The 13,765-nt window shown below is 37.8% G+C and overlaps 1 protein-coding gene across 1 annotated transcript; it reads right to left on the reverse strand.

Annotated features, from left to right (window-relative positions):
* Nucleotides 1-359: 359 nt before the first annotated feature.
* Nucleotides 360-8,413, reverse strand: LOC122565379 (G2/mitotic-specific cyclin-B1-like). Its single transcript, XM_043721310.2, has 7 exons — nucleotides 8,336-8,413; nucleotides 6,793-6,960; nucleotides 5,081-5,239; nucleotides 1,503-1,739; nucleotides 1,080-1,220; nucleotides 878-988; nucleotides 360-485 (listed from the first exon to the last, which is right to left on the reverse strand). Exons 1-7 carry the CDS (start codon nucleotides 8,411-8,413, stop codon nucleotides 360-362), a joined length of 1,020 nt encoding a protein of 339 aa, XP_043577245.2.
* Nucleotides 8,414-13,765: the final 5,352 nt, after the last annotated feature.

A 13,765-nucleotide genomic window follows, 5' to 3' on the forward strand; every position in this document is an offset into this window, starting at 1 on the left:
GGGAAAAGATGTTGACTCAAATTACTCATTAAACAATACTCTAACTACAACTGTAAAAAAAGAATTATTCCACTCCAAGTCTAGCTATAGTGAAAATTAGGCCATTGTATTGATAGAAGCTAGATGTCTGCCCAAATTCTAGAGGTAGGATCCAATTTTATTTCAGCAGTCCCAAGTGGAGACCTGCTAGTTTGAAGTGCAAGTGAATGCAGACGGAACTTGGTGGTCCTTATAGGAAACAGTTTAAGTAGGCTTGCATTTAAAAATCTTTTATTAATTCAAATATAAAAAAGTTTAAGCAAAGCAGATTTAAAAACAAAAACTTTAAAATGGTGCTTATAGTTTCAGACAGCAGTGCTTTAAAGACTGAAGCAGTTTGAGGAGGGCATTAGTGGTTTTGACAAGTTGAAGATGAAAACAGATGTCAGTTGCAGGATGGTGCTGATCTTCATTTGGCTTTTTCTAGCATACTTGTTTCTAACAGTCTGTAAGAAAGAAAATCAGCCAAGTGGTATAAAGCATTATCAAGATAATGTTTAACATTACACTAATCGACCTTTATTGTTGTCTCTAGTTTAGTATCACTAATGGTATTTAGTTACTGAGCTGCCTAGTCAGTTCAGGTATTCAAAGTGAAGTATGCTGTTTGGGTTATTCTACTTTTGTAAATTAGAAGCTAAAGTTGATACCAATAAGGTCAGATATGTCTGAAAGCTAATTTTAATTTATTAACTTGCACAATGTCCCTAGGGAACTTATTCGCAGAAGTACCTTCCTTTATTTAAATCGAGTACTAGAGGTAGCCTATAACTTCAAAGCTTGTTAAAAGTTAGCCTTCATTGGAAAAAAAATGCCCAAAACTGGACAGTTCACCTACCATGTGTTTGGTGAGTTGGTTATTAACCTGCACAACATTCTTAGCCATGTGTTGCATAACAGGAAGTAATTCATCCTCTCTATAGGAGATGTAGTGCTGCAAGAGGGGAGTCTGAAAAGTCCAAACCAGGTTTTAATGCAGGCAGGTGAAAGGGCTTGTTTGCAGATCTGTCAATTCATTCACATCGAGAAAGTGTACTTACCCATTTACCACAATTAAAGACTTTCTGAGCAAGATGGAAGGCAGCTGCAGCAATCTGGGAAGGAGGGTAATGCACCATCTCATAATCTCCCATTGTCAGTTCCATCAGGTATTTGGCCAGAATGTGGTGTTCAGTGCTAACCTGACCAAACAAATTACATGCCTCTTTACATCTAAATTGTTTAGAAAACAGTTGAAAATACATTCACAGGCATCTGGGATAAAAAGGAGAAAAATAAAACTTAAAATACAAGATGGGAAATCTGAATAAGACTTCAACTTAAATTTAACCAATATTTGGAATGAGTAACTAAGCCTTAAAAGATGATTTTGAAACTTGGGACTAAGTCTTAATATATTGGTACATCATATATCCAGGAGTAACAGGTTAGCAAAACTGTTTAAATAGATGACAGACACTCACTTCTGCAACTTTTGATGCTCTTCTGAGGAAGTGCAGTGGAAGTGGTTTACCCAGAGAAAAGTCAAGTTTCTTCAAAATCCACCTTTCCATTTGTCGTATTTGAGCACTAGAGTAAGCATCATCAGCAATAATAACAAAGTCCCCAATTTCTGGAGGATAGGTCTCTTCATATTTTGAAGCTACAAACATTGCTGTTATACCAACAAGTTGTAAATTCTTCTTAGTTACTGGATTATCCTAAGAATGCAACAAGAAGAATTTAGTAGAGTCAATGTGAGTTTTGAGAAGATTTGTAGCTCAGGTTGAGGTTCTGGATCTAGAGTCAATTAGAATTCTGGATTTTTCAGCCATGCATAGTAAAATTGAGACTTACTGTAACCAATATTTACAGGGTGCTCACTAGAAGACTGACTTGGAATCGACATTCCGCACTTTAAACTCAGCTCTGACATTCAATGATCAAGGCTGTTTATTCAATTCTGTACCCTGTTCCTGCTTTCACCCCATACCTTCCTGAAGGATGTTTTGCCCTCAGCCACTGGCAGACAATTCCACTTTGGAATTCTCAATGTGGACAAAGCATTTCTCATCTCAATCCTAAATGGCCCAGGGAGAGTATCACAGCAGTAATCAGATGAAATAACTGGAGGATCATCCAGTAAGGCTTTGTGGGTGTAGCTAAGGAATAAGGGGATGGTGATATTCTTGGTGTTTGACTATGTGGAGACCTAAAGTACATGGGAATTAGAGGAACAAATATGCGCGGAGACTGGGGAGATTTGCAGGAGCAATAGGGTTATCATTGTAGGAGATTTTAAATTTTCCTGACAGAATGGGACTGCAAGAGCGCTAAGGGTTTAGCTAGGTTGGAATTTGTTACGTGCATTCAGGAAAGTCTCCTTAAGCAGTATACATTGAGTCCTACTTAAGAAGACGCAAACCTCTACCTACTCTTGGGAAATAGGGAAGGACAGGTGACAGAGGTGGAGCACTTTGGGACCAGTGACCATAGTTTTATTAGTTTTAAAATACTTTGGAGGGGGACAAAACTGGTCCACAGGTTCAAGTTCTAAATTGGAGGAGAGCAAATTTTGATAGGACCTCAAATGGGTGGCCTTTAACAGTAAGATAGCTAGAGTTCAAACTCTCTATGTTCCAGCAAGGGTGAGAGGCAAAGTTGGCAGGAATAGGGAATCTTGGATGGCAAGCAATATTGGAGGCTTTGACCAGAAAAAGGGGAGGCATGGTTCATATCCAGGCAGCTGAGATCAAGGGAATCCCTTGAGGTATAAAGGGGATACAGGAGTTTACTGAAGAAATCAGGAGAGCAAAAAATAAAGGGGCATGAGATAGCCTTGGCTAAGATTAGGGTGAATCCAGAGGTTCAAGTATATTAAAAAGGAAAAGAAGAACCAGAGAAAATAGAACCCCTCAAGGACCAAAGTGGAAATGTGTAGAACTGTAGGAGATGGGCAAGGTACTCAATATTTCTGTGTTTATTTGAAGACAAGACGACTTGGGAACTTGGGAAGTTAATGGTGATATCTTGGACAGTCCATAGTGGTGGTGGTATTGGGTGTATAATAATGTATTAATGTGCATAAGTCTTCTGGTCCTGACCAGATATATCCAAGAATACATTGTTAGCCACAGGTGAGATCCCTAAAGACTGGAGGCTAATGAATGTTATGCCTTTATTCAAGGTCTGCAAATAAAAAACATGGGAACAATAGACCAGTGACCCTAACATCTGTGTCAGGTAAGTTACTGGAGAAGATTCTGCAGAATTAGATATACATACATTTGGAAAGACAAGGTTTGATTAGGAGTAGTCAGCATGGTTTTGTGCAAGAGAGATCATGCCAGAAATTTGTTACAGTTCTTCAATAAAATGACTAGGAAGGTTGATGAGGGCAGTAGATGTGGTATATCAGATTTCAGTAAGGCCTTTGATAAGGCTGCTTGGAATCCAGGGGATGCTGGCAAATTGGATACACAATTGGTTCAGTGGTAGCAAAGAGTAATAGTGGAAGGATGCTGGTCAGACTGGAGGCCTGTGACTAGTGGAGTGCCTCAGGGGTCACTACTGGGCCCATTGCATTTGTTATCTAAATCATTGATATAGATGAGAATGTACAAGGCACAATTATAAGTTTGCAGATGACACTAAAATAGGCAGAATCATGGACAGTGAGGAAGGTTCTCAGAAACTGCAGCAGGATCTTTATCAGCTGAGGAAATGGGCTGAGAAATGGCAAATAGAGTTTAAGTGTGAAGTCTTGCATTTTGGAAAGTCAACATCAAGATAGTTTCATGGTGAATGGTGGAGCCTTAAAGGATGCATTGAAACGGAGGGACCTTGGAGTTCACGTGCATGGTTCTCAAAGTAGAGTCATTGGGTAGATAGGGCAGCAAAGGCTTTTAGCATACTGGTCTTCAGTCAGGGAATGGTCTATATATAAGTTGGGAAGTTATATTGCAGTTGTACAGGATGTTAGTGAAGCTGCACTTGGAGTATTGTGTTCAGTTTTGAACATCCTTGCTATGCAAGGTGACATTAAACTGGAAAGAATGCAGAAGAAATTTACAAAGGATGTTGCCAGCACTCAATGGTCTGAGTTATCAGGAGAGATTGGACAAGCTAGGACATTTTTCTTTAGAAAGTTGGGGGTGGGGGTAAATAACAAGTGTCTACGATAATGAGATGCATGGATAGGGTGAATGCAATGTCTTTTACCCCAGGGTTGGGGAATTGAGGACCAGAGGGCAAAAGAATAAAAAAGGGAACCTGAAGGGTTTTCTTTTAAAAAAAAGACAAAATGCGGTATGCATATGGAATGAGCTGCCAGCCGAAGTGGTTGAGGAGAGTACATTAGAAGGCATTTGGATAAATACATGGATAGGAAGGGTTTAGAAGAAATTTTGGCTAAGTGCAGGGAAGTGAGGTTAGCATGGATGGACATTTTGGTCAGCAGGGACCAAAGTTTCACCCAAAGGGCCTGCCTCTGCTGTAGGACTCACTCTGGTCAATCTGTAGCACAAGACTAATCCCTGGTCATTGTAAAAACAATGTTCCCAGTGTCTACTCCTGTTGAATTTAAAAAAAGAAAATCAGGTTCAATGACATCTCCCTTTTAAATGGAGATGAATAGTGGTAATTAATCCAATCTTCATAAGCCAGTCCTTTCATCCCAGGAAATCAAATCTCAAACCTTTATCACATTCTTTCCATAGCCAGAATATTCTTCCTCCCAAATAAAAAGCAAGGCAAATGGCACAATACTCCAGGTGTGGTCTCACCAAGTCATTGTATAATTGCAGATGTCTCTGCTCCTGTACTTGTAGTGTTTTAGTTAAATTGAAAAAAGTTAAATACTTCATGTGAAATGCATTTACAACATGCTGAAAAAGCAACTGCAGAGGAGTAGTATAATAAACAAGTCAAATGTAATAGTCATATATCATATTTATTCTCAACCAGTAGAAAAACATAGATTATGACAGTTTCTTACAACCTCTCTCCATAGATCAATTAGCAGAGGGGGTGAAACAAGTTTTTCTCTTGTATAAAGTCTTACCTGAAGAAATCTATCCAAGATTGACACAGTCAAGTACATAGTTTCTTGTAGCAACTTGAATTTTATCTGAACCTGCACAAGCCAGTCAATTAGGATAGCACGCATGTTTCCAGTTATCATTTGTCCCATCAAATAGTTTGGTCTCACTGCCTGTTTTGTCTATATTTAAAAAACAAACACCTGTAAACAGTGACTTTATTTTGCATGGAACAGTTACCTAAATCTTAATGTTTTGAAAGTATACGCAAGATTTAAATTTCCAGATTAGAGGAAAATTTAAAAACTACCTAAGCTACTATAGAAGACAACTGTAGAGCTCTATGATCTTTCATATTTAAACCGCAAATGATTCAATATTAGGAGAGCCCAAGAATAGAAGTCCTGGTCAAAATAATGAATAAAACCAGCAAATCAACTCAGCTAAAACATAAAACTTACCATAATAGAATAGCAGTTGCATTGAGAAAAAGACTTAAAAGCTAGGAATAGATGTCAATAAAGTTTAGTCAAAGAAGCTTTGTGTATTGAACATGGAATAGTTCAAATTAAAGCTAGTCATTTTTACCTAGCAATGTCCTTAGTATTTAAAAATTAGATTTTTATTTCTCTAGATTTCTTAGTTAATCTGGTGAAAGATATTCATATTACAAAGTTATGCTCAGTGATGAATTGGGCAAGACCAGTGTAAGCAGCTGTTTGGGAACAGGGTGGTTCACTAGAATCACAGATCTTAAAGGGTCAACCTTTAGGACTATTTCTTTGTTATTACTTTCAGATGCTTCACAAGTACTATCTTTCAGGTAAATGAACATTTACTGTCGGCTTTTGGGAAATTTGTAAATTAGGAACAAAAAGGCGATGTTCTTTTGGACCATTACACCTCCAGAGAACCATCCCATAATCTGCATTTCTACTTGAATACCTACAATGTCAGAAGGTGATCAAAGTTCTAGATTTGGACATATTCTAATGTTCATTACATACTAGATATCTTTCCCAATGTTGCAGGCCTCCAGCTCAAGAAAAAACACTGACACCATTTCATGGTTTCCAATGCGAATTGGCCTCCTCTTCTATATCAATGATTAATATTTATGTTGAATCATCTAGAAAAGTACAGAATACTAATTCAATCTAATCAAGACACCATACCTTTCAGTATGAGGATCTAAATTTGCTAAAGCTTAGTCTCACTTGTTTTTATTTATACAGTCGTCTGACAAGGATAGCTTCCCAGTCAGAAGCTTGCATCTTCTTCCCAAATACTCTTTCTACAAGAGATTTCTCTACACATGGATGGAAATGAACTGCAGAGTTTAGGTCCAAAATGAACAAATGGAAGTGTCAGCATATTGAACTCGCCCAGGTGCAAACCATGGACTACTTTCACAGCACCTCCAAATGAAACCTCAGCCATCATTTAGTGTAGTTGCCCCAGTCCAGAATTTGAGCTGAGTATTGGCTGGGATTGTCAGAATAAAATTATTTAGGCTGTAGATTACCTGACTGTTGCAATTAGTGACTTATTGCTTTTGAGCTAGAAAACTCAGCAGCATTTCATGCTAGACTTTGAGAATTGGATCTAGTAGTGAATAAAAATCCACTTCTTCCAAAGCAGCATTAGTCATCTTATTTTAGTTATCTACTAACTCTTAGACTTCTTTAAAAGTAGGCAGAACAGTAATTGTGCCTTTGTGGTTAAAGGAACAGACCTCAAGTTCTCTTAAATATTTGTAGACATCTTTAACATATTCACTACATAGAATTGGATTGTTGCCATCATTCATATCAACATCTTCAACAGGCAAGATTTCATTAGAGAAAGCTTCATGTAGCTCTTCAGACATGCAGACTGAAGTGTCCATAGGGGATGGTGGAGCCTGTTATAATAGATACACAAAAGTTAACCACATGAAATTGTAGATTTAGCGAAATCAAATCAAGCATTTCCTGAGCTACTCGACCAAGTTGTGTGCACCACAAAGCCATCCTGCTAAAAAAGTTGCTTAACTTTATTTCAAATTATATTATAATCACCATTTTAAATATTTGTTCACTGCTTAGAGTTCACAATAACTTTTATACTGAGCTTATATTGTTTATTCACTGCCTATCCAAAAGGCCAGCACAATATATGCATTATACAACTAAAGTGATTTTGAAAGATCTGAAAAGGGAGTAGCAGCAAAACACTACTGTTTCATTCATTTAAATTTGTTATTTTGTTTCAATATTCAGTTGATTGAAAGCTTTGGGAGAATTAAAGTCACTTAATTTCTTAAACTAAGAACCAAGCATCATTTCTATGAAAAGTAATATTTTCTTAAACTGTATAGTTACTGATGTTAATGGATCAATTGCTATGGAAATAGTTGAAGAATTAAAGTTTCTTCCATCTTGAACTTAGTTCAAAAATGTACACAAAACTGCATTACTGACTCAGGTATAATCATAACTAAGGTTTAGGGGCACAATATTCCATCAAAAAAAAAAGTTGAATCTCAAGTTACCATTTTAACTAGAAGTCCCTCAGTACAGGTGAGGAGAATTCCAGAACATGAATTCATACTGGATTAAATTAATTCAACATTACCACGGAAGGGCAAACAGTTTAAAGAATTCACATTTGTTATGCAAGATTTAAAATCCAAACCTCAAGCTTCATTACATCTTCAGTAAAATGTTCTTTCAGTGGCAGAACTTCTGGCTTTTTGCATATGTTCACATGTTCCATTTTTGAGGCCATAGTTCTTTCTATTTTTGAGGCAATCACAGTTTGTTCCTACAAATTCAAGTTATTTATTTTCTTCCATAACCAAACAATCCAGCAGTTCAGATAAGTCAAAAATCCAAATTTCATTTGAAGCCCGTTCCAAAAATCACTTGGGAGCCCTTGCCAATCCCCAAACTAGAGAGTCCATAACAAACACAAAGCATGACAGATTATTTAACCTCCATGATAACAACAACTTCACTTTGGGTCCCTCATCTGTACTGTAATAATTTTATAAATGCATGTTTACAAGCAACACTCCAATTATTGTTCTCCAATTTGAGGCTACAATAAAGCAAAAAAGTCTCCGTTGTAAAAGTGACTAATTTGCACTAAACTAGCTAAGGAGTGTCATTTGCTTAAAATGTTGTTGCTAGACTACAACTGATTTTAAAATCATCAGATTTTTAAAAAGTCTTTTGGCAAGAAAAGGGAACAAAGTTTTTAGTTATGAATTCAGCATCTATTTAAAGCAGCCTTACCTTTTTCAAAGGCATTCGAGTTCCACATGGCTTATTTAAGATATCCACCAAAGCAACTCTACGTTCCAAACCAGTCATTGTTTGACAATTTTGTAACTTAAATATCTGCTGCACTAACAGAAAATTGGGTAATCTAGAAAGAAAATACTGTAGTTATTGGGATAGTTTTAAGTGTAGGCTGAAAGTATTGATAAAAGTGTAGACACAAGGCTATAGTTAATATTAGAGTTTTGTTTTAAGAGCCACTTCTAAATCTTTCACTGTATAGTTAATGCAACTTGCAGTCTAGTTTACAAGTTGCTATCACATCACGATTTATGAAAACTCACTGACCTGTTTGGACTACCAGTCACAAACTCAGATTTTTGTCTGATCAGCCAGTGAAACACCTTGCGATGTTTCAACATTAAACTATTTCTACAAATATGCACGACCTAATGTAAACTTTTACTCAAAATACTTTAATACAAGCAAGCAATAAGAGGACTTAAAGCAAAAAAAGGTGTTTCCACTTGCCAACATCTATTTGAGACTTCATGTGTATTAATCAATACACAGAAGAGGTTGCACATGAGATTAAAGTGCAAACAAAATGCAAAATGTAACAAGATCTGAGGCAGGACATTTATTTTGATTAAAAGATTGTTTAAATAATTTATATGCCCGGTATAAAACAAGAGGTGGGCAAATTATTGGAGGGGATCCGGAGGGACAGGATTTACGTGTACTTGGAAAGGCAAGGACTGATTAGGGTTAGTCAACATGGCTTTGCGCAAAAGCAGAGGGCACAGATCTTAGGGGGGGGGGGGGGGGGGGGGTTTAAAAAGGGATCCAAGGGGCAAATTTTTCACACAGAGGGTGGCGAGTGTATGGAATGAGCTGCCAGAGGAAGTGATGGAGGCAGGTACAATTACAACATTTAAAGGAACTTGGATGGGTATATGAATACCAATACCCCTCATTCCAGAAGAAGGGCTTATGCCTGAAACGTCGATTCTCCTGCTCCTTGGATGGTGCCTGACCTGCTGCGCTTTTCCAACAACACATTTTTCAAGCTCTGATCTCCAGCATCTGCAGTCCTCACTTTCTCCTGGGTATAGGAATAGGAAGGGTTTAGAGGGATATGGGCCAAATTTTGGCAAAAATAGGATATCTGGTCAGTATGGATGAGTTGTACCAAAGGGTCTGTTTTTGTGCTGTACATCTGACTCTATGCCTTACTGCATAACAGGAACTCTTGTTTAAGAAACTCTTCTTGTCAGTAATAAGATTGATGATTTTTAATGAGACATGGTATTCTGAATCAAATATTACTATAAAGGACAGGAATAATGTCAGCCAAGAATAATACAGAAACCAGACGGAATCTAGAGCATTAATAAGAGCTGTTCGCACCATTAGGATAACCCATATCCAACAAAAGCATCTGTAACAAAGAATAGTAAAAATCAGTTTATGAAATTAGGTAGAAATTGAAAAGGTCCAAAATCATATGCATGTCAGTGAGTAATCACTTGTGCAATCAAGAATTTGTAAATATTGTGTCTCCATTAGGAGACTTTTATGGACTATTTTTGTCAAGAGAACAAGAACCACAGTAACACAGAGCTTCCTGCTCTCCTACAAGTGCAGTACATTTTACAAAAAAAATTCAGTAGTTTGAACCTTGTGTTGTAAATCAACAATGCAGCACTTGACAACACCTGAAGCCTAGCCCAAATACAATATGGAGGAGTTCTAGAGACTAGACCACTGAGCCTTTTGCCATTATTTCCAGTAGTTGAAGAGCCATCCCCTCCAAACAAGATTCAGCTTTGTCAAGTGTTTGCACAATTAGTCTCAATGCCCTATTTCTTAATGAAAGCAGGCATAGTATTAAAAAAACTCCAGTAAATTGGACAAGCACAATTACCCTTTCACAAAACCATATTGACTCTGCCTGATTTTCTTGGACTTTTGTAAGTGCCCCGCTATAACATCTGGCAAGTTTCAGTTACTCAATTGCTAGGTTGATCATCCAGGCCTGTTGACATTTTTAAAAATGTCAAAATAGGATGAAATGTTAATAATGTTAAATGTGGGGTTTTGGTGAAGGCAGAGCTTGCTTTATTCAATAAATTATGATAATCCTGTCAAGAAGCAATCAACATTGGAATAGTTACTACAATTGCTTGTTGTAAGAGGCAAATCAGCACCTCAAGATGGGCAGCACAGTGGCTCAGCAGTTAGCACTGCTGCCTCACAGCACCAGGGACCTGGGTTCAATTTCAGCTCAGTGACTATGTAGAGTATGCACATTCTCCCAGTGTCTGCATGGGTTTCCTCCCACAATCCAAAGATGTGTTGGTTAGGTGAATCAGCCATGCTAAATTGTCCATTGTGTTCAGGGATGTGTAGGTTAGGTGCATTAGTCAGGAGTAAGTGTAGGGTAGGGGAAGGAATCTGGGTGGGTTGCTCTTCAGAGGTTTGGTATGGACTTGTTGGGCCAAAGGACCTGTTTCAAAACTATGGGGATTATATGATTCTATGGAAAAAAAATCACTGGGGAAAGCTAAAAACAAAACAGGATCAGACAGACAAAAAAAAATGTTCTGGCTTAGTCCTGGGGAAGTGCGATTTTAAAAATTCTAAAGTCAATGTTAAGTGGATATCCAACCTGCAGCCAGCAGACTAAAGAATATCTACCTGACAAACATTATTTCAAACGTTGGAACAAACAGCAAGGAAAGTGTTGTTCACAGGGAAACTCCTCAGTTTTACACGAATTTATAAAAAGTATGGCACATACATAATTTGGCAAGACTGAATTTAAAATATGAAAAAAAAAGTCAGTCAGTTTGCAGAAAGTCTTGAGCTCTTCAGATTTGCCAGAAGAAGGTAAGTTTATATTGAGTGTCATTTATTCACTATTTGGGCAGTTACAACAGTTAAATTGCTAGCTTACGATAAATAGGATTTAAGAGATACATGGTGTTTTAATTCGCGTAATTTTTAAGCAAACCCATTCAATGGAGAGCGTGTGTTTAACAACTGCAACAAATGAAAAGCCAGACTTCATTCCTCACTGGGGTTTAGACGAAAACGCTACGTTTTAATTTGGAGACTTTGAAACTGTGCGCTATACTTCGAAAGCCAGGTGGTTTCCCGCCTACAATTAGCAATAAAACTAATTAAGAAATTATCGTCTTCTCATAACAAATTACACTAAAATTTGAAACGCCGCATAGGAACCTTACCTTTCTTTCTCACTCACTGTTAACCTAACCCTGTCCAACCACTCAGATTCCTACTGTTCCCCGCTCCTTTTATGGCCTCAAATCCTCATTGGAACAGACCAGGCCAACTCATTGAGTTTGGTTATTGGCTGAGAATAGCCATCCTGACCTGAGAACCAAATACTCCTCCACCAGGCAAGTTTTATCGAATGGATAAAAGCAAATTACTGCGGATGCTGGAAAATCTCAGCAGGTCTGGCAGCATTTGTAAGGAGAGAAAAGAGCTGACGTTTCGAGTCTAACTGACCCTTTGTCAAAGCTTAAAAAAAGGAGAAATAGGGAGGTATTTATACTAGGCTGAGAGAAGGTGAGTCATGGCTCCAGAAGTAAAGGTAGCAATAAAGAGGTGATAATGACAGTGCATAGAGAGATTATAGGTAGATTAGGATCTGTGAATGACAAAGGCTGAAGCTGGTGCTATGTGACAAAATATGTGGGGGGTGGGGGGTTGGGTGAAGCAGAGGCAAAATGGAAAACAGGGGAGAAGGGTAGCAAAGGGGGAAGAGGAGAGGAAAAAGGTGATGAGAGAGTGGGGAGCGAGAGGAAGAGAGACAATCAAGAAATAAGAGGTACAGAACAGTGAAAAAACTTTATATGAAAAAAATAAAATTACGGAGCAGAATGAAAACAGAGGGGTCGAGGTGGGACAATCATCTGAAGTTGTTGAATTCAATGTTGAGACCGGCAGGCTGCTGAGATTTTCCAGCATTTTCTCTTTTGGTTTTTATCGAATGGAGTTGTGCGACGTGAGTAACAATTAAAATGTAGATAATGAAAGAGTCAGATGGCACAAAAAGAACGCCAGTAATATTTAAACCACATTAAAACATTTTAAAAATTCTCCCTGGTCCTCGTATTTTTTTGATGGCCAGCTCTCTGGCTATAATTCAGGTCTGAGTGAATGTGTACAAACATTGTCACTCTCCAAGACATCTGTGTTGCAATCTTCCGCGTCACTTTCCACAAAATCATTTGAATGTTCTTTTTAACTTACAGCATGCTGCACCTACCTGTCTATTTCATTGGCTGTTATACAAGTCACCCAGATCCCTTTGTGCATCCACACTTCCCAATACATCGGCATTTAAATAGCACTTGGTCTTTCTTTTCCACACTATAACTTCACATTTATCCATGTTATAATGAATCTGCTATGTGTTGTCTCACTCAGTCAACTTGTCTAAATCACTCTGAAATTTCTTTGAACCCTCCTCACGACTCACAATCCCACTCAGTTTTGTGTCATTAGAAAACTTGGGAATGTTGCATTTGCCTCCCTCATCCAAGTCATTTATGGGTATCATGAATAGCTGGGCCCAAGCACTGATCCTGATAGTACCCCAACAGGCACTGCCTGCCATTCAGAAAAAGACTCATTTATTCCCACTACCAATTTTCTCTCTGTCGACCTAATATTTATCTGTCATCTGTGCATTAGCCCCTCTCATCCCACTGAGTTTAACATTCCCCACTAACTCTTACAAGGGACCCTATCAAAATCCTTCTGAAAATCCAAGTACACAACATTCACTGGTTCTCTATTCTACAAGATACATCTTCAGAAAAATTCCAGTAGATTTGTAAAGTATGATTTTCCATTCATAAATCCATGCTGGTTTTGTCCAATCCTGTTAATGCTGTCCAAATATTCTGTTACCACATTTTATTTAGTCTCTAGCATTTTCCCTACTGCTGTTAGCATGACTGATTTGTAATTCTTTGTTTTATCTATATCTCCTTTTTTAAATGGTGGGGTTATATTTGCATAAAATGTTTTCAGAAGCCAACTCAGTTCAAGTAGAAGGCCTAGCATCCACACAGCATTTAGAAATAACAACAAAGACCATGTTGTTTTCAGTGATGTCCATATTAATTTTAAAAATGTGTTGGACTGAAAATGAATGTGCAGTGTGAAGACGGTTCAATAATATATTGTTACCTGTATTTGGAAATGAAGATGTTACAGCAGGAACATCCTGGATTTTTTCCTGACTGTTTTGTGACTTAGAATTTGAGAGCCATTTTCTTTAAGTCCATATGAGAGCATGAATCCCTGGGGTGATAATGGGAATTTGTTTGCATTGGGACAGTTTTACTAATGGACAGAGTAAACACTGAGGACCATTTGCTTGCTTTCAGTTTAGAAGGAACGGGA

This window comes from Chiloscyllium plagiosum, unplaced genomic scaffold (assembly GCF_037043375.1).
Source record: "Chiloscyllium plagiosum isolate Xiang-an unplaced genomic scaffold, Cpla_swu_hap1 HiC_scaffold_2, whole genome shotgun sequence".
Taxonomy (NCBI): domain Eukaryota; kingdom Metazoa; phylum Chordata; class Chondrichthyes; order Orectolobiformes; family Hemiscylliidae; genus Chiloscyllium; species Chiloscyllium plagiosum.